This window comes from Ahaetulla prasina, chromosome 2 (genome assembly GCF_028640845.1).
Source record: "Ahaetulla prasina isolate Xishuangbanna chromosome 2, ASM2864084v1, whole genome shotgun sequence".
Lineage (NCBI taxonomy): Eukaryota > Metazoa > Chordata > Lepidosauria > Squamata > Colubridae > Ahaetulla > Ahaetulla prasina.
Window position 1 is genome coordinate 161,300,561 of NC_080540.1, and position 20,962 is coordinate 161,321,522.

Sequence of the window (20,962 nt, forward strand, 5' to 3'; positions counted from 1 at the left end):
ACCTAAACTGAATCAGTTGCATTTTCTTCAAAGGGATCCCTACGGAACTTCCTCAGCCATCACATTTGTTCCTGGGATACCAGCATCCAGCTCGGATCATCCCTTGCCAGTGGCCTTGCTTTCTTACATGAGGAGAAACGGAAGGAAGGTAAGCAGCCAGAATATTCAGCAGGAAGCCACAGGATGATTTTTGTCCTGGAGACTTCCTGATGGACCACTTGTGACTCCTGAGGCACCATCAAGGGATGGAGCCAGCTGGGTATCATCCACAGGTAGTCGTCGACTTACAATTCATTTAGTGACTGTCTGAAGTTACAAAGGTATTGAAAAAAGTAACTTATGGCTGTTTTTCACACTTATGACTGTTGCAGGGTCCCCTTGGTCACGTGATCAAAATTCAGATGCTTGGCAACTGACTCATATTTATGACGGCTGCAGTGTCCCAGGGTTATGTGATCAAATTTTACGACCTTCTGACAAGCAAAGCCAATAGGGAAACCAGATTCATTTAACAACCATGTTACTAACTTAACAACTGCAGTAATTCATTTAACAACCGTGGCAAGAAAGGTAGTAAAACAGGGCAAAACTCACTTAACAACTACCTCGCTTAGCAATGTAAATTTTGGGCTCAGTTACAGTCGTAAGTCGAGCACTACCGGTATCTGTATTTATGAAACCCTCAATCCATTATGTAAATGTTATATTGGATTGAGGATTTTATAATGAAAGTGGGAATAGCAGCGGCAGGGATGAGCTCTTTTTTATATTGTGTTATCTCTACCACTCGGGGAGGGCAGTGTCATGGGAGGAGGATCAAAGAAGAAAACAGCAATTATCAGAATTTTTGCTTTTTACCAGAATAAATTGGAATTCAACATTGACATCCAGGGGATCTGTCTTGATCACAGAGTATCCAATTCTCACAGGCTAAATTGCTAGATAACATTACTCAGAGAGTAATACCTAGAAAACCTCCTCCTTTTAAAATTTGGCTGGTGAGACACAAGAGGAAGAGTAGATAGGAAAGCAGCACCAGAATGAGCGTATCAGTGGTGGTCATTCTATTTGTATATTTTTTACAAAGTCAACTTATTGCCCCCAACAATCTGGGTCCTCATTTTAAGAGGGTGGAAGGCTGAGTCATTGAGCCGTTTCTCCGAACTACTCAAAATTTCCGCTACCAGTTCTCCAGAACTGGTCAGAACCTGCTGAATACCATCTCTGGTGCATATGCTGAGACATTTTTATTCCTTAATTCTAAGAACTGTGTTCCCCCACTATCACTCCCGAAACATTATTCAGCACCTGGCTTCATATTCTACTAAAAAAAAAAAAAAGTTTGCATTTATTGTATTTACGAAAAACATGTATATACAGTTTCAATTATTTTTTTAAAAATCAGAGTGCTGTATGTATAGCAATATTCAGTACATGCTACAGTTCTCGTATCTCTGCAGACTCTATGCTGAGAATGTGGGTAAAATATATCTGCTTCTAAGGCTAAACGTATTGTTACTTCTCCTGTGAGGAGTGGGAGATTAATAATAATAATAATTTAATTTTTATACCGCCCTTCTCCCGAAGGACTCAGGGCGGTGAACAGGCAAATAAAATAATACAATATATTATAATAAAACACATTTTAAAAAACTTATTCAAAATAGCCTAAATTTAAAATACCATACAAAATATAAAAAATAAACCCCAATAAAATCCATATTAAAAAACCCTATTTAAGCCAGTCCTGCTCGAAAGAATAGATATGTCTTCAGCTCGCGGCGAAAGGTCCGGAGGTCAGGAAGTTGACGAAGTCCTGGAGGAAGCTCGTTCCAGAGGGTAGGTGCGCCCACAGAGAAGGCTCTCCCCCTGGGGGTCGCCAGCCTACACTGTTTGGCTGACGGCACCCTGAGAAGACCCTCTCTATGGGAGCGTACCGGCCGGTGGGAGGCATGTGGTAACAGAAGGCGGTCCCGAAGATATCCTGGTCCTATGCCATGAAGCGCTTTAAAGTTGGTAACCAACACCTTGAAGTTAACTAGAATCAGGAAAAAAAATGGAGATAGTAAATCCTTTTTAGGATCACTTTGGGAGAATGCATGTTAAAATGTTCCTGCCTTAGTTAAACCACAGGGAAGGAGGATGGTAATCTCTCTGATGTATTCGTTTTCTCCATGCAAATTTTTGCACTCAGGATAATCCGATGCTGCCTTCATTTGATCGTTTTGTTCTTTTAATTCTGAATCTCAAAAAGTAGAACATTAATTGAACATTTGGCTTTAATCTTAAAAAGACTACCAATTTAATTTCTTCGCCCTGATCACACTTCCTAAGTGTGTTTACATTTCTTTACATAGAAGTATAGGTAGATATATGAATTCAAAGGAAGAATATTCCAGTACCCCTTTATTCACAATTTTAAAAAAAAACAATCTCTTTTGAAACTTCAGCATTTGTTAAGTACAGTTAGTCCTCGATTTATGATCACAACTGAGCCCAAAATTTATATTGCTAAGTGAGACAGTTGTTAAGTGAATGTTGTTGCATTTTACGACTTTTCTTGCCGCAGTTGTTTAGTGAATCACGACAGTTGTTAAATTAGGAACACAGTTATTAAGTGAATCTGGCTTCCCCATTGACTTTGCTGGTCAGAAGGTTGCAAAAGGGGATCACATGACCCTGGGACACTGCGATCGTCGTAAATGCAAGTCAGTTGTCAAGCATCTAAATGTAAATCCTGTGACCATGAGGATGCTGCAATAAGTGTGAAAATAGTCATGAGTCACTTTTTTCAGTGCCGTTGTATCTTCGAACGGTCACTAAAGGAACTATTGAAATTTGAGGACTACCTGAACTGTAAGAGAGGGAGAGGCTTTGTCATAGATGTTTCTCTGAATTTTAACCATGCATTTTAACCAAGCTATACAGTATTCTACATAGAGCCTCCTCTACTTTTAAATTAACCTGGGAAAAGTTTAAATGGGAAAATGTATTTTCTTCTTGGATAAGGGGAGGAATCTAACAGTTATCCAAGAGATTTGATTCAGAAGTCAGGGTTCTTGGGTTTTTGTTTTTTTTTAATTGAGCTGCTCTACAGCCAGACATGAGTGACTCCCATTTTGGCATTTCATCCAGAGATCCTTCCTGACTTTCTTTAGTGACCATCATGTATTTTGAAGTGGCCAGTTTTTATTTTTAAAATAAAATTACGCCAGAGCTAATGTTAATGTCAGCTGTGAACTTGCCTGCCACATCAGTTTCGGTGACTGAGATGTGGTACCATGATCAGACAGCAAAATATCTCTTTTGTACTTTTTATTGAGCCTAGTCAAAATTTACTACTTTGGTGTCATGCAGATGTTCTATCAGTACCAGAGCAAACAATCAGAGTTAATGGGAACTGTGATTCAGTGATATTTATAGTGCCAGAGAGCTGCCACGCTGGCTGTTATCTGACTGCCAGCAGCTCTCTAGGGTTCGAAGCAGAAAGAGAATATTCTGCCTGATGTCTTTTAACAGGAAATATCTGGGCTTGAATCTTAGGAATGGAAAATATATATTCTTCAGTTAACCTATCTAGGCTCCTTTTAGCTTGGTTCACCTAACATATTACACTATGTCAATGTTGGCAAAGCTATGGCACGTGTGCCGGAAGCGGCACACAAAACCATCCCATGAAGAATGCATGGCCTCACTGGCTCCTATTCCACATTCCTGTGATCACACGTGTGCCAGTCAACTGGCCTTCATGCGCGGGGGAGTGGTGGAACCCAGAAGAGCAGCATTCCATCATGAATGCGCAGGCTGGCATCCGAACTTCCGGGTTGACATCGTGTGCATGCATGAGGCCAGCTGTTCGTCGGGCGCGCGTCCATGCTGGTATCCGGGTGTTCGGGTGTCAGCTCGCACATGCTCTTCCAGGTATCAGCGCTCCCACGTGCGCGAAGGCCCGCGGAGCCGCGCATACCTCGCGGGATGGTTTTGCATGCCACTTCAGGAACGCAGGCCAGCACATGGTGACGTCAAAGGTTCGCCATCGCTGCACTATGCCATAATCTGGTTTATGAGTTATTACTAAGTGATACTAGGCATTATGGATTTTAACCAAACTTTCCTTACTATGCAGTTTTTTCTCATGATTCAACAAGCCATGTTTAAACAGACAATGGTGTGATGTGTGAATCCAGTCTTCCTTTGTCCACTCTACCTTCACGTTCATGGTTTAATAAGGTCAGACGTGGTTCAGGTGACAACTTCGTTGAAACTTGTCGGTTTTTTCCCATGATGTCAGGCCTGCATAAACCTGGGGTGGCCCATCGTGACCTCAGTAGCCAGAATGTGCTGGTGCGGGAAGACACGACTTGCGTCATAACTGATTTTGGCTTTGCTATGACCCTCCCTCTGCGACACGAGCGGTCAAGAAAAGATCCTGCAGAAGCCATCGTGCACAAGGTACCATAGATGACATAGAAAGTTCCAAAGAAATGCATACTGTTGAAATGCGATCGATAGTTCTTTTAAAATTCATTTACTTACATTGAACTTCAAGCCCCAGACATCTAATATGAAAACTTATAAAATGACAACAGTCATCATGACACAGTTCAGACAATAGTAACAACAAGAGATTACCCTATAGTATTTATTCCAGTAGAGATGCAGAATCAGTATGTCCGATTCCAGCATTGTGTTTGAGATCTGACAGCAACCTGGCAGTTCCATAGAGCACTTAGTAATAACACTTTAGACTTACATACCACTCCATGGTGCTTTACAGCCCTCTCTAAACAGTTTACAGAGTCAGCATATTGCCCCCAATAATCTGGGTCTTCATTTTACCGAAGGACGGAAGGCTGAGTCAACCTTGAGCCGGTCAGGATCGAACTCCTGGCAGTTGGCAGAATTAGCTTGCAATACTGCATTCTAGCCATGGCTCTTTCTCATATTATACTGTTTTGAGGTGGACTACCTAACGTATATAAAATTTGGGCATAACCAGTTCTTGCTCCAAGTAGGCATTATACATAAACTGCCTGCCTCTTTCATTGGTATTTTCTCTAGGCAGGAGCTCAACGCTATGTAGCTCCCGAAATTTTGGATGAGAACCTGAATCTGCAGGATGTGGGCTCTGCACTGAGGCAAGCGGATGTCTATTCCCTGGCACTGGTACTGTGGGAGATCCTGATGAGATGCTCTTCACTTTTCCCAGGTAAACCATTATGGAATTCCACAATTCTCAGCCTGCATGGCCAAAGACCTTGGCTGAGAATTACAGGAGATGATGTCCAGTAGGTTTGCCTTTGCAATCATTTAATGGCCAAGGTCCCTTCCAAAAAAGGTTGGGAGCTGTAGTTTGATGAGAATTCTCAGCTCCCGCAATGGGCTGGCTGTAAGGGAAAAAAATAACCTGGAACCTGCTCTTTATGCCAAAAGCAGTTGTGGTTTACGTAGAAGAGAAATCATGTCTAGCATTTTAGAGAAAGGTAACTGTGTGCTGCATAATGACAGTTTCAGTGGAAGCTGGAAGAAAGAGTGTAAACTATCATTGTTTATATCACTTTATTCCTATTGTTGGCTATCTTGGATAGAAAAGTGGGGTGTGCGTGTGTATAAATATTCTATTATAGTAAAAACACATGGAGAAAATTTATCTATATGGCACAATCCAGAGGTGGGTTTCAGCAGGTTCTGACCAGTTCTGGAGAACCGGTAGCGGAAATTTTGAGTAGTTCGGAGAACCGGTAAATACCATCTCTGACTGGCCCCGCCCCCATCTATTTTCTGCCCCCTGAGTCCCAGCTGATCGTGAAGAAATGGGGATTTTGCAGTATCCTTCCCCTGGAGTCGGGAGGGAATGGAGACTTTACAGTATCCTTCCCCTGCTACGCCCACCAAGCCATACCCACCAAGCCATGCCCACAGAACCAGTAGTAAAAAAAAAATTTGAAACCCACCACTGGCACAATCAGTAAAAAGAACAGATATATCTATGTAGAAAACAGGAATTAAATCCAATTTGAGATTTTCTCTGTATTCTCTTTAAAATAGATTCTTAAATTAGAAAGTCCATGGATGAATGCAGGAGTGTCCTTTGAAGAATAGAAAGGATGAACACCTTTCTTCCTTATTCTTGGAAAGCTCAGAATGCCAAACGTTTCTGTATTAAACCATTAGTAAAGCAACTTAAAGTAAGATTCTAATTATGGGGCTGAATTTGAATCTTTCCCACATCATATTCTATCCCTTATTGGTATCATTATTATGATTATTCTGTTGTTTTACCATATATACTGAGAGCTTCTGCACTGGATACAAATTCCTTGGGTGTCTAATCACACTTGGCCAAATAAAATTATTCCATTCCATTCCATTCCATTCAGTGATGAAATCCAATTTTTTTTTACTACTGGTTCTGTGAGCCTGGTTTGATGGGTGTGGTGGGCGTGGCTTGGTGGGTGTGGCAGGGGAAGGATACTGCAAAATCTCCATTCCCACCCCACTGCAGAGGAAATCCCCATTCCCTCCTCACTCCTGGCGGAAGGATATTGCAAAATCGGCATTCCCACCCCACTCTGGGTTCAGCCAGAGGTGGTATTTGCCGGTTCTCCGAACTACTCAAAATTTCCAGAACCTGTCAGAACCTGCTGGATTTCACCCCTTATTCCATTCCATTCAAAATAGAAATAGACACACATAGTTTAGATATGATGCAAAATCATGGTTTGTTTAGCCATACTTTTTAGAATAAAGCACAATTTCTGGGTCCAAACAATACAGTAATCTTACGCCATGCTTTACAAAGAGTGAGACTGGGCAGCATGATGTTTGAACCCAATCTTAAAATCTTAAGAAACAAGGTCACTGGGAAAGGGAAGTAGCAGAGAAAAGAAAATCCAGGGCCTTGTGCTATTTACCTTTTAGCTGTTTCTGCTTTTCAGCTAAGCAATACAACTGGCAAGGATGATTTAAATCTCCTGCAAGCCTTACTCAGTTAGTCAGCAGAAAAACAGATCTCCCTATAATCTTTTAACTTAAGTCTTTTTCAAATTTAAGGCTGGGGAATTCTGGGAGTTGTCATCCACATATCTTAAAGTTACCAAGTTTGAAAAACATTGTTTTAGCTGCTCAATTAAATACCTAGAAAATAGCAGAGAAATAAAGCAGCAGGTCCAGAGTGGATAATTCTTGGGCAGATGGGTGTGAGAGATTGTGGGGAGGTTGGGCAAGAAAAAGATTGGAAAGTAGACCTAAACAATCAAAGAGAAGGCAATTTAGTTAGCAGCTTATCTTGTAAATAACAACTTACTCCAGGTGGCAAGAAATAGAGGGAGGAAACATTGCAAACCTTTCAAAGAGGCTCGGCTTGAATTTATGCACTACAACTGAGGGTGTGAAATTCCTCTCATACTTTCCCAGATTCTGTACGTACCCAAGGCTAACATTAAATATACCTTACAAGGATGAAACTTTAATATAAAAAAATGTGAAAAGCTAAATAAGGAAAATATGAATAACAAAGCAGGTGAAAGATGGAAGATAGAAAAGAAACATCTTCGAATATTACAGTGACATGGGGGAAAAAAGTTAAAATAAATAGAGATAGAAATAAGTGGAATAACAGTATATATATATATATATATATATATATAATATATGTTATAATAAGAGGGAGGTTGTTATGTATTTGAATTTTTGGAGGGAAATTTGGGCGGGAAAAAGCACATTTCTGATTGGCTCGTGCCTCAGCCAAAATACTATATAAAGAGGGCTGTTTGCCAGTTGCTTTTGCTGGGTTCTCACAATAAACTTAAGAGCTGTTGTCACCAATGACTGTCTCCTGCCTCCTCATTGCCCGAACTTAACAGAGGTCTTGAAATTGAAGGGTTTGTAGCAGGGGTGAAATCTACTTACCTTCCTTACCGGTTCGGAAGCGCACACACCGCGCAGAACTTCTGCACATGCGCAAAACCTTCTGCGCATGCACAGAAGATAAAAAACACATTACTTCCTGGTTAAAACCAGGAACTAATGACACCTGGGCAGGTGGGCGGAGCTTTGCTCCGCCATCGCTACTGAATCACCAAACCACTAGCCGTGATCACTACCGGATTGCGAGATCCGGTCAGAACCGGGAGCATTTCACCCCTGGGTGGTAGTATTAAGTATGTTTAAACAATATGAAACAATGAAAATGAAACGTAATAACTATGAGTAATATTATGTCTATTTGTATCAAAATGCATGATACCAAGGTACCACACTCGGTTGCTGTGGTAGAGCCGGATCCATGAGGAGAACCGGTGGTGGCTGCAGCAGGGTCGTGGACAACTTCAGGCAGTGGGCACCGGCTGAGGCCATTGGTGTAGCCAAGGCTTTTGCCTGGCCAATGGATTAGCCGGTATTTGTATGCTGCTAGAAATATAGTCCATCTAGTCATTTATGGTGATAATATGTTTGGGGTGGGCCAGTCCCCAGCGATGGTGCCTAGAAGTGGTTTGTGGTCTGTGACTAACTAAAAGTCCCTTTGTATAAGTATTCGTGAAAATGCTTGACCCCCCACCACCATTGCAGCCAGCGCTTCCTTGTTCAGCTGGCTGTAGTTTCTTTTGGCTGCCGCCAGAGTTAAAGCCTGGCTAGATAGCTCAGTGGCTAAGACATTGAGCTTGTCAATCAGAAAGGTTGGCGGTTTGGCAGTTCGAATCCCGAGTATAGGTCTCCTGCGTGAGCAGGGGGTTGGACTAGATGACCTCCAAGGTCCCTTCCAACTCTGTTACTGTTTATAGAGTTTTTGAATAAAATGCAATGGGAGCCTCAAGTCCCATTTGGCATGCAGCGGCTTAGAACAGCTCAATGCCAAATGGGGAAGCATCATAAGTCAGGATGAGAGGTAAAGTAGTCTCATTATCTCAAATTTTTAAACTGCACCTGGAACTCTCCGCTGCCTAGAACAAGGATGCGGTTTCTTGATAGTCCTTTAGGAGTACCTTCCGTGGTGCTAGCTGGTTCTTTTGCAGCCCTGACACGGTATTCTTAATAGTCGACCAGAACACGATGGTCATATAGGACCCTGTGTCTACTGCCATGTCACATGGGGACCCCTCGATTTAAACTGTGACATGGAATTTCTTTGTACGATATGCGTCTGAATGCCCAACAATTGTTTGATCAGTTTTCCTTGTTTCCTCGGCTCGATCTTCTCTCCTTTTGTGTTTTGGAAACTGTCTTCTGAAAAGGCATTTGGGAAGCATATGATCACAGTGGGGAAGCTGGCAGCTTTTGGTGTAAGAAAGCTGGCTGGGTTGCTCTGCAGGCTCTGGCTACGTGCCCCCTCCACTCGCATCTCTGGCATGGGGCATCTTTAGATTTACATGCCGACCTAGGGTGATTTCTCCTGCAACCCGCACACACAAATTCTCTCTCTCGCTTCCCAATTTCCTACCCTTTTCTCGGTTTGAGTGTGGTGGATTTTGTCATCTTCCTCAGCAGATTCTTCTGGCTCTGTGCTTTTGTGATGCACGGCGGCGGCTTCTCTTTGCTTAGGGCCACTTTCTTCATCACTGCTGCCGACTTGTTGGAGGATTCATTTACTCTGGCTTCATCCAACGCAACTTGGACTATGATGCCAGGCTTGCTTAACAATAGTTTCTGCAGGGTTAGGTTTTCCAAACCCAAAGCGAGTCAATCCCGCATCATCTCTTCCAAATTGCTGAATTCATAGTCAGCTGCGATCACTCTTATTCTTGCAACAAAGTCATTCATTGTTTCCCCGTCTCTCTGATAGCTCCCATAAAACTCATCTCTCCTTACCAGGTTCAAAGCGGATGGTGCACAGTGTGTTCGCAGTGCTATTTGTAGTGTTTCCCAGGATACTTTATGAAGGTTTGTTGGAGCCAATATGGCTTTAGCCATTTTAAAAATGTCAGGTCCACAATAACTTAGGAAAAACGCTCTTTTTCTGTTGTCCGATAGCATTAGGTCATTTGCCTCCATAAACACTTGGAATCTGTCCATATATGATGTTCAATCTTCTTTAGCTGGGTTGAAAGGAGGTGGAGGGCCATGTGAGTTCATCTTCCAATGGCTGATGCCATATTCTGATCTGCTGTGAAGAGGGCTGAGGCTGCCACATGGATGCCCAGTTCACTGCAGCTCCTTTGTCCTTTGTCCTCTTCAGGATCCCACCTTCATCGCCAGTGTTAAGTGCAGATCAAACAAGAGGCAGGACTCACAGCTATGCAAACGGCTTGTTTATTGCAGGCTGGTACAGGAACAAGAGGCAGGCTGAGCCATCCGGCAGCTCCCTTTAAAGGGGAGCTGCTGGACAGCTCAGCCACTAGGCTCCCTTGAATTTCCCTCCTAAACGCAGGAGCCAATCAATTTAAACCTTCAGTCCTCCCACTTGTCAGGCGGATCAGAGGGAAATCTTTGCTCAAGGTTTCCCTCCTCATTTCCATATTCAACACTAAGGTAGACTTTCCCTGTACCCCATAATGGGATCCTACACAGAGGATTCAATACTTAATATGTTTTGATTGTTCTTTTGGGGTTTATTCCCTCCCACTTTTAACTAGGATTATAATGCTAATCATATCCAATTTTCTTAATATGAAGAGTATAGTCAATTCTATTTTCCCAAAGGATGAGATTAGTTCTGATTTCAACTAGTGATTTTTTTTCCAGAAATGAAGACGTACAAACATCTGCTCACTTCTTCTAGGTTGTTTTGAATGAGCCCTTATTGTAACCATATGCTGAAATCCCATCTGATAAGATTCAGTTTGAGAGCCAAATTGGCGTAAATAATAATAGCAATAGCAATAAAATTTACGTGTAATATCGCTTCACAGTAGTTGTATAAATAAGGTGTAAATTCCATGGAATTTGAGGTCTCCCCCCTTTTTTTAGGATCAATTCAATTATTACTATTTATAGTAAAAAAAATATTTATTATAGGCTGTCACAATGGGGTGTGAGGGAATGAGTCTTTGCTAATAAAGGATCTGGCACTGAAACAGTTTTTATTTGTATTCAAATCCAGAATTCACCCCTGTGATTGTATCACAAGCTACACCCCTAACAAGTTTTGATTTCATCAATCTAGTACAGTGAAGATAAATGCACCCCCTGTATTATTATTTTGTGTGTATAATCAGTGGTGGGATTCAACATTTTTTACTATCGGTTCTGTGGGTGTGGCTTGACGGACGTGGCAGGGGAAGGATACTGTAAAATCTCCATTCCCTCCCCACTCCAAGGGAAGATTACTGCAAAATCCCCATTTCCTCCCAATCAGCTGGGACTCGGGAGGCAGAGAATAGATGGGGGCGGGGCCAGCCAGAGGTGGTGTTTACCGGTTCTTCGAACTACTCAAAATTTCCGCTACCGATTCTTCAGAACTGGTCAGAACTTGCTGAATACCACCTCTGGTGCATATGCCTTTTGATGCAGACACGAAGCCAGAGCTGTGCTGGGTTCCAAAGTAAACCTCTCAGACTGGCTGTCCAATGGGTGAGAGGCCTCAGGCCTCTCGCCCCAACTGCTACCATTGAGTAGGGGCAGGAAAAGCCCCTGTTTTATCTGCTATGGCTGCAGTAACAGGTCTGAGCCCCATAGCTACAGTATCTCCACCCCCACTACTCCCCCCCCACCCCGCCCAGCCTGGCTTCTCAGTCTCCATTCCTGACTGAGGAGAGATACATAGAAATTTGAAGATAGCCTTGAAGAAGGAATCCAAGGGCCGCTTTGTAAACATCAGCTTGGCCCAGATTGGGGATGCAAAGCAGGAAGAAAGAAATCAAGATAGCTGCACCTGGCTAATATAAAATATTTGATTAGCATACCCTGTAATAATAATAATAATAGTACAGTAGAGTTCCATTAGTTCACAGTGTCTGTTTCTTGACCGGGTCTTTCTGACAAGAGCTGATAAGATGAAGCTACAAGTGCTGGGATAGCCAATTTTGGCAACAGCTGGCTGTGGGGGAAGCAACAGTTTCTCTTCCTTCCTTCTTTCCATGCTACTTGCCTGCTGCTGCTGCTGCTGCTGCCATCAAGGCCCCCGGGGCACTGTGTGTGTGTGTTTTTGTTGTTGCAAGATTTAAGGCAAAAGGACAGGAGGGGCAAGGTCGAAACCCAGAGCCCCTTTGCTGGCAGCTTCCAAGATGCAGTCACTCTTGCATTCACTATTTGCATATCCCCTGTGTTGGTATGCAAGTTTTTTTTTAAAAAAGTTAAGCCTTTTTTTGAGGAGTCCTTAGTGCTGTCTGAGCTTGGTTTTCTTGCGGGTGTTTCATTAGGCAAACTAGGTAACATCATGAGTGATGTTATCTAGTTTGGGTAATGAAACACCCACAAGAAAACCAAGCTTAGAGAGCACCAAGGACTCCTCATTTCAACCCTGAGTTACAAATATTCGTGGTAAGCCTATTTTTATTTACTAAGAGAAATCGTGCCCTGTTGTTCTGACCAATAAAGAAAAACTGATCCATTGTCCTGCGCTTCTTCACAAATGCAGCCAATCTATAACAGGCGCGGTAGTCAAAGGGCTGCTACAACAGTGGTGGGTTTCAAAAATTTTTACTACTGGTTCTGTGGGCGTGGCTTAGTGGGCATGGCATGGCTTGGTGGGCGTGGCAGGGGAAGGATACTGCAAAATCCCCATTTCCTCCCAATCAGCTGGGACTTGGGAGGCAGAAAATAGATGGGGGTGTGGCCAGTCAGAATTTTTACTACGGGTTCCCTGAACTACTCAAAATTTCCGCTACTGGTTCTCCAGAACTGGTCAAAACCTGCTGAAACCCTCCTCTGTGCTACAACCTGGTATTTTTCCATTCCCACCTATCTCTCTTTAAAGGGGCAGGAGAGAACTTGATTTCCGTCCTTTATTATGGTCTCAACTGGTTGCACTAATAACTGAGAACAGTTTCACATGCGGAAGTCATAAATGGCCCACCCCTTGCCTATTTGAGGCACCACATTATAGCTTGGTCCGATTTCGGATAGTGGCAATAGTTATTCCTGTTTTGTTGCAGGAGGGCAAATCTCTCCTACCTTGGCTAGCCAGCTCTGCAAAGATATAAAGGAGGGAGGGCACACGCATACAGTGGTGATCATGGTGTGGGGTATGCTGCCATCTGGTGGCAATTTAGAAGCACATGCTGCCCTTGATCAACAACAATGCCGACATGTTCAGCTTGAAAGGATAAAGCTGAGCTGTAGACTTCCGGGGTGTGATTATATGATCGTGGTCTTATTGAACTCAGTCTCATTCTGCTTCCTCTTCCCCCTTCTCGTCTTCAGACTTTGTGTGACCTTTTAAATCACTTGAGACAAGAGGCTTCTGTTGCTTCGAGACATCATTTCCAGCAGTACGGTGACTCATCTCTGTACAATGAGATGGAGTCATTGATGGAGCAGCTTGAGCAAAAGCACCCCAGCCCCTGTGGGCACCAGCCAGACCCCCTAGTCTCCTAGCAAGACCTATTGCTAAAGAGAAAAAATTGTTGAAGGAGAAAAATATGGCATTTTCCAAGTCAATAAGTTGGAGCTTGTATCCAGGGGATGGGCCAGTGGGGGGATTCAGCCAGTTCGCACCACTTCGGAAGAACCGGTTGTTAACTTTCTGAGCAGTTTGGCAAACTGGTTGTTGGAAGAATTCGTTAGGGCAGAGAACCGGTTGTTAAATTACTTGAATCCCACCACTGGCAGTGTCCTCTATGCAGAAGCCTTTTTGTTAAGAGTAGAGGCTGGATTGGAATACAGGTTGTCCTCGACGTACAACAATTGAGCCCAAAGTTTCTATTGCTAAATGAAACATTTGTTAAGTGAGTTTTGTCTCACTTTACAACTTTTCTGGCCACAGTTGTTGCGTGAATCACTGCAGTTCTTAAGTATAGTGACCAGACGTCCCGCTTTTGGCGGGACAGTCCCGCTTTTTAAAAATTTGTCCCACGTCCCGCAGCGTTTTTAAAAAGTCCCGATTTTAACTTAACTTAAGCAAGCTCTCAGGTTTCTTTATATTCTTTCCTGTTAGGCCTGCCTTATACTTGTTCAAATAACCCATCTGGCTACTTTTCATTCCGCTCCTTACCAATTTCAGTTCAATTTCTGCTCGGTTTTACAGTGTCAAAATATCATTTTTCTCCCCGAATGTTTCCCTTGTCTCTTTAAACAAATTCTGCTGCTGATTGGTGCGGCTGGAGGGAAAGATGCCTTTTCTGTTCTCTGATTGGCTGCTCAGTCCACGCCTCTTTTGACATGAAGCGCTTGCCAGTTCTCACACTTTTGACCAGTCCTCACACTTATGACCGGTCATCATTTATGCCTGTTGCAGCATTTTGTGCATAGGGACTACTCAGAGGGCTGAAAAAGTTATTTTTGACCTGTCCTCACACTTTTGACTGATCCTCACACCTACAACTGTCCTTACATTTTACATTTTGCACCCTATCTTGTAACCATGGTGAAGAGAAGCAGTTGTGAAATGAGTGACATGGTTGTTAAAAATGCTGCAATGGGCATAAATGTGAGGATGGTCATAAGTGCGAGGACCGGTCAGAAATCACTTTTTTCAGCCGTCTGGGTAGTCCCTATGCCCAGGGCCACCCGGTCACATGAGCAGCTAGGCTCACCCACCCAGTCACATGACCACCAAGCCACACCCCAAAATAAGCCACGCCCACAGAACCAGTACTAAAAAATTTAGAATCCCCCCCCCGTCCAATGGTGTCCCACTTTATCAATGTTAAAATCTGGTCACTATATTCTTAAGTGAGTAACGCGGTTGTTAAATGAATCTGGCTTCCCCATGGACTTTGCTTGCTAGAAAGTCGCCAAAGAGGGTATCACTGCAAAACGGTCAGAAAATATGACTCGGTTGCCAAGCGTCTGAATTTTGAACACGTGACCATGGGGAAGCTGCAATGGTTGTAAGTGTGAAAAATGGTTGTGGGACACTTTTTTCGGTGCCCCTGTAATGTTGAATGGTCACTAAATGAACTGTTGTAAGTTGAGAACTACTTGTACATTGTCTGAGCGTATGTTACTGAGAGAGCAGTATGTGTCTGCAATATGAAAAATTTTATCCAGTGGTGAAATCCAATTTTTTTTACTACCGGCTCTGTGGGCGTGGCTTGGTGGGTGTGGTATGGCTTGGGCGTGGCTTGGTGGGCATGGCAGGGGAAGGATAGTGCAAAATCTCCATTCCCACCCCACTCCAGGGGAAGGATACTGCAAAATCCCCATTTCCTCTCGATCAGCTGGGGCCAGCCAGGGGTGGTATTTGTCAGTTCTCCGAACTACTCAAAATTTCCATTACCGGTTCTCCAGAACCTGTCAGAACCTGCTGGATTTCACCCCTGATTTTATCCCTCTACAGCAGTGTTTCACCACCTTGTCAACTTTAAGATATGTGGACTTCAACTCCCAGAATTCCTAAGACTTGAAGTCTAAGTCCACAAGTCTTAAAGTTGACAAGGCTGAGAAAGGTTGCTTGCTCTGCAGGTAAGAGTGAGGAAGTGCACATTTTTTGAGACTAAAGACAATCTTTGCCCTCATACAAGGTTCAAACCCCCAAAAGGTGACAGGATGAAAATAGGCAGCAACACACTTAAAGATTCCTTTCGTTATATTAACTCCTATGAATCACTTTCTCTTGATAATTTTCAGCACCAACAACTGTAAATGGATAACGAGTTTTTGTGTAAAAGCCTTTCTTTTTGTGAATCAATATCGGTACACAGGGGGTGTCAATGACCACTAAACAGCAGTGCAACCTACTGAATCTCCTTTATTGGTAGTCTTCAGCTTACAACCATTTGTTTAGTGGCCGTTCAAAGTTACAAAGGCAGTAAAAAAAGGGACTTATGACCATTTTTCACACTTGCACACCATCCCCAGTCACCTGATCAAAATTCAGATGCTTGGCAACTAGCTGGAATTCGGAGTCACTTAACAACCGTAGTGTGAATTTAACAACTGCAGAGATTCACTTAATACCTGTGGCAAGAAAGGTCCTAAAATGGAGCAAAATGCACAGTTGTCTTGCTTAACAACAGAAACAACCTTGGGCTCAGTTGTGGCCATAAATGGAGGACTACCTGTACAAACAGATTGGGACCCTGAACCTAGGGGCAACCACTGTCCAGCAATGCCGCAATCGTTTGGAAGTGAAATTTTGTTATGGGATGGGTAGGTACTGTAAAATGTGAAGAAGTCAGCTGAAGCAATAACTTTGCTGTTCATGCACTGGATATGCTTGGCCCACATGTGCTCGCACAAACCCTGCTTTGATAAGACAGGCCATTTTTGTCTCTTCAGAGAACAACATTCCCCCATTCCAGCTTGCCTATGAAGCAGAATTAGGCAGCAGCCCGACGTACAGTGAACTGCGAAGGTTGGCTGTTGAGGAAAGGCGAAGACCAATCATCCCACCAGCTTGGACAAGATTTGGGCAAGTACGTTAAGCCACAACATACGTAGGCTTGAATACGGGACAGTAGGCTTTAGATAACATGTTGGCAGCCAGACTCCTAAAGCTGTGGTGAAATCTGGTTTACTACCGGTTCACTGGCTGCACATGCGCCAATGCGCAGTGCGCACCACGCACCAAATGCAAGGTGCGTGCGCGTGCAGTACACCCAAAAGGAGGCAGGGGGTAAGTAGAACAGTGCACGCAAGGGGGGGTGATCAGCTGTGGCACGCAATCTTTTTTTTTACTTTTAAAAGCATTTTTTACAACCTATTCGGCTGAATAGGTTGTACTCACTTGGACTACTGCAATGCTCACTACATGGGGCTCCCCTTGAAGAGCACCCGGAGGCTCCAGTTGGTCCACAATGCAGCTGCGCGGGTGATAGAGGGAGCGGTTCGGAGCTCCCATGTAACACCCATCCTGCGCAGACTGCACTGGCTGCCTGTTGTCTTCCGGGTGCTCTTCAGGGTATTGGTTACCACCTTTAAAGCGCTCCATGGCTTAGGACCCGGTTACTTACGGGACCGCCTGCTGCCATCTTCTATCTCCCAGCGACCTGTGCGTTCTCACAGAGAGGGACTCCTTAGGGTGCCGTCAGCAAGCAATGTCGGCTGGCGGCTCCCAGGGGAAGGGCCTTCTCTGTGGGGGCCCCCACCCTGTGGAATGAACTTCCCCCTGGACTTCGACAACTACCTGACCTTCGGACCTTTCGCCGCGAACTTAAGACTTATTTATTCCGTCTTGCTGGACTGGCTTGATTTTTAAAATCTTTAGATGATTTTATGGGTTTGTAATCTTTATTAATTTTAAAGGATTGATCGCATTTTAATATTCGGCCAAATTGAATAAGTTTTTTTTAATGCTTGTTTTTAATATTGTATGTGTTGTTGTATTTTATTCTGGCTGTAAACCACTCTGAGTCCTTCGGGAGAAGGGCGGTATACAAATTAAAATATTATTATTATTATTATTAAAAAAGTGCTTTTAAAAGTAAAACAAAAGCTCTGACGATCGCACGGCTCAGCTGTGATCGTCAGAGCCTTTTTACCTTTAAAAGCATTTTTACAACCTATTCGGCTGAATAGATTATAAAAAAGCTTTTAAAAGTAAAGAAAAAGGCTCTGAAGATCAGACAGCTCAGCTGTGATTGTCAGAGCCTTTTTACTTTTAAAAGCATTTTTTACAACCTATTCGGCTGAATAGGTTGTACTCACTTGGACTACTGCAATGCTCACTACATGGGGCTCCCCTTGAAGAGCACCCGGAGGCTCCAGTTGGTCCACAATGCAGCTGCGCGGGTGATAGAGGGAGCGGTTCGGGGCTCCCATGTAACACCCATCCTGCGCAGACTGCACTGGCTGCCTGTTGTCTTCCGGGTGCTCTTCAGGGTATTGGTTACCACCTTTAAAGCGCTCCATGGCTTAGGACCCGGTTACTTATGGGACCGCCTGCTGCCATCTTCTATCTCCCAGCGACCTGTGCGTTCTCACAGAGAGGGACTCCTTAGGGTGCCGTCAGCAAGCAATGTCGGCTGGCGGCTCCCAGGGGAAGGGCCTTCTCTGTGGGGGCCCCCACCCTGTGGAATGAACTTCCCCCTGGACTTCGACAACTACCTGACCTTCGGACCTTTCGCCGCGAACTTAAGACTTATTTATTCCGTCTTGCTGGACTGGCTTGATTTTTAAAATCTTTAGATGATTTTATGGGTTTGTAATCTTTATTAATTTTAAAGGATTGATCGCATTTTAATATTCGGCCAAATTGAATAAGTTTTTTTTAATGCTTGTTTTTAATATTGTATGTGTTGTTGTATTTTATTCTGGCTGTAAACCACTCTGAGTCCTTCGGGAGAAGGGCGGTATACAAATTAAAATATTATTATTATTATTATTAAAAAAGTGCTTTTAAAAGTAAAACAAAAGCTCTGACGATCGCACGGCTCAGCTGTGATCGTCAGAGCCTTTTTGTTTACCTTTTAAAAGCATTTTTACAACCTATTCGGCTGAATAGATTATAAAAAAAAGCTTTTAAAAGTAAAAAAAAGGCTCTGAAGATCAGGCAGCTCAGCTGTGATTGTCAGAGCCTTTTTTTTTTACCTTTTAGAAGCATTTTTTAAAAGACGAGGCGAGCAGGGAAGCGGGCAATTGGGTGGGCATGGGCAGGGGGTGTGCAGGGATTTTTGCTACAGGTTCTACGAACTAGCTGCCACTATTGCTACCGGATCAGGCGATCCGGTCCAAACTGGGAGTATTTCACCCCTGTCCTAAAGAGGATAGATCAGGAATTGAGTTTAAGAAATATAATTGGGTCCCTTAAACCCCGCAAGGCTAAGGGAACACAGCTTGTGCCTTAGCCCTGTCCCTCTGCCAAAAAAGGAAAAAAAGGAGAGAACACAGGTTGGAAAGCCGGCCCTGTAAGCCTGTATTTGTATTTTTCCTGCCCTGAGATAGTGGCTCAAGTTCAAGGCAGAAGCTGAGGAGAACAAAAATACTGCATGGCTGATGGAGGTTTCGGAGTATTACCTAATCGAGAGATGGAAATAGGCAAGAGCCCTGATGCCCTTTTGCTCTTAGGGCAGCACAACAAAACCTTGGACCCAATCTAGATGCAGTAAAAGGAAGGGATTAATCCAGAGGTGGGTGGGGAACTATGGCTCTTTTATGACACGTGGACTTCAACTCCTGGAATTCCTGAGCCAGCCGTGAATTCTGGGAGTTGGAAATCTGCAAGTCATAAAAGGGCCATAGTTCCCCACCCACCTCTGGATTAATCTAACCAAAAAAAAGATAGCCAAAAAGATAGTAATGTTGCAGGAGCAACTGTCATGGGGACAAATCCATCCGGTGATTATCTCAGGAGAAGATGAAAGAAGCTCCTAGAGAACGTTAATGAAGGGAAAGGATTCGGGGCTAAAGGCAAGAGGGGAGCTCAGTGAACAGAACCATGATCTTTTAATGACAGCAAGGAGAATAGAAGTTAAGTCTGGATCCACTGGTAGAACTCTGGGTATTTTACATTAGTCTATTAAGAATTTTATTCCCTATTTATTAGTGGCAGGAGAAACAAAATAATTCCCTTGCCTTGTGCTAAAAATATTTGAATAGAAGGAGCTTGGAATAACCAACGGTAAATTTTGCTTTGAAAAGGAGGGTTCTTATCAGCGGTGAAATCTGAACCGGTTTGCTACCGCTTCACTGGCTACTACATGCCAAGCGCACACTGCGCATGGGGATGTGCACCAAACGCACACTGCGTTTAAAAAGCTACCAGTTTAGGTGAACCGGTAGTTAAAAAAAGCTACGATCCGCCTTGAAGGAGGCGGTGGTGAGACCTCTCCTGAAGAAGCCTTCCCTGGACCCAGCTATTTTGGGAAATTATCGTCCAGTCTCCAACCTTCGCTTCTTAGCGAAGGTTGTAGAGAGTGTGGTTGCATGGCAGCTTCCCCGGCACCTGGAGGAAGCTGTCTATCTAGACCCGTTCCATTCCGGCTTCCGACCTGGTTACAGCACGGAGACGGCTTTGGTCGCGTTGGTGGATGACCTCTGGAGGGCCAGGGACAGGGGTTGTTCCTCTGCCTTGGTCCTATTAGATCTCTCAGCGGCTTTTGATACCATCGACCATAGTATCCTGCTGCGCCGGTTGAAGGGATTGGGAGTGGGAGGCACCGTTTATCGGTGGTTCTCCTCCTATCTCTCCGACCGGTCGCAGACGGTGTTAACAGGGGGGCAGAGGTCATCCTCGAGGGGCCTCACTTGTGGGGTACCTCAGGGGTCGATTCTCTCGCCTACCCTGTTCAACATCTACATGAAGCCGCTGGGTGAGGTCATCAGTGGTTTCGGGGTGAGTTATCATCTGTACGCTGATGATACTCAGCTGTACTTTTCCACCCCGGACCACCCCAACGAAGCGGTCGAAGTGTTGTCCTGGTGCCTGGAAGCCGTACGGGTCTGGATGGGGAGAAACAGACTCAAGCTCAATCCCTCCAAGACGGAGTGGCTGTGGATGCCAGCACCCCGGTACAGTCAGCTGCTCTCGCAGCTGACTGTTGGGGGTGAGTTAGTGGCCCCAAAGGAGGTGGTTCGCAACTTGGGCGTCTTCCTGGATGGTCGGCTGTCCTTTGATGAACATCTGGCGGCCGTCACCAGGAGGGCCTTTTACCAAGTTTGCTTGGTTCGCCAGTTGCGTCCTTTCCTTGACCGGGAGGCCTTATGCACAGTCACTCACGCTCTGGTTACGTCTCGGCTGGATTATTGCAATGCTCTCTACATGGGGCTGCCCTTGAGGTGCACCCGGAGGCTGCAGTTAGTCCAGAATGCAGCTGCGCGAGTGGTAATGGGAGCCGCTCGTGGCTCCCACGTAACACCACTGCTCCGTAGTCTGCACTGGCTTCCTGTAGTCTTTTGGGTGCGCTTCAAGATCCTGGTTACCACCTTTAAAGCGCTCCATGGCTTAGGACCCGGGTACTTACGAGACCGCCTGCTGTTACCTTAT

General features: G+C 44.3%; 1 protein-coding gene across 1 annotated transcript in view; it reads left to right on the forward strand.

The window, feature by feature from the left end:
* The window catches only part of AMHR2 (anti-Mullerian hormone receptor type 2), a 58,545-nt gene that overhangs the window by 33,469 nt on the left and 4,114 nt on the right, over nt 1-20,962 (forward strand). The window contains exons 8-10 of the mRNA XM_058165771.1: nt 4,292-4,452; nt 5,062-5,209; nt 16,318-16,454. Of these exons, the coding sequence (XP_058021754.1) occupies nt 4,292-4,452; nt 5,062-5,209; nt 16,318-16,454 (446 nt within the window). The remainder of the gene's footprint in view (nt 1-4,291; nt 4,453-5,061; nt 5,210-16,317; nt 16,455-20,962) is intronic.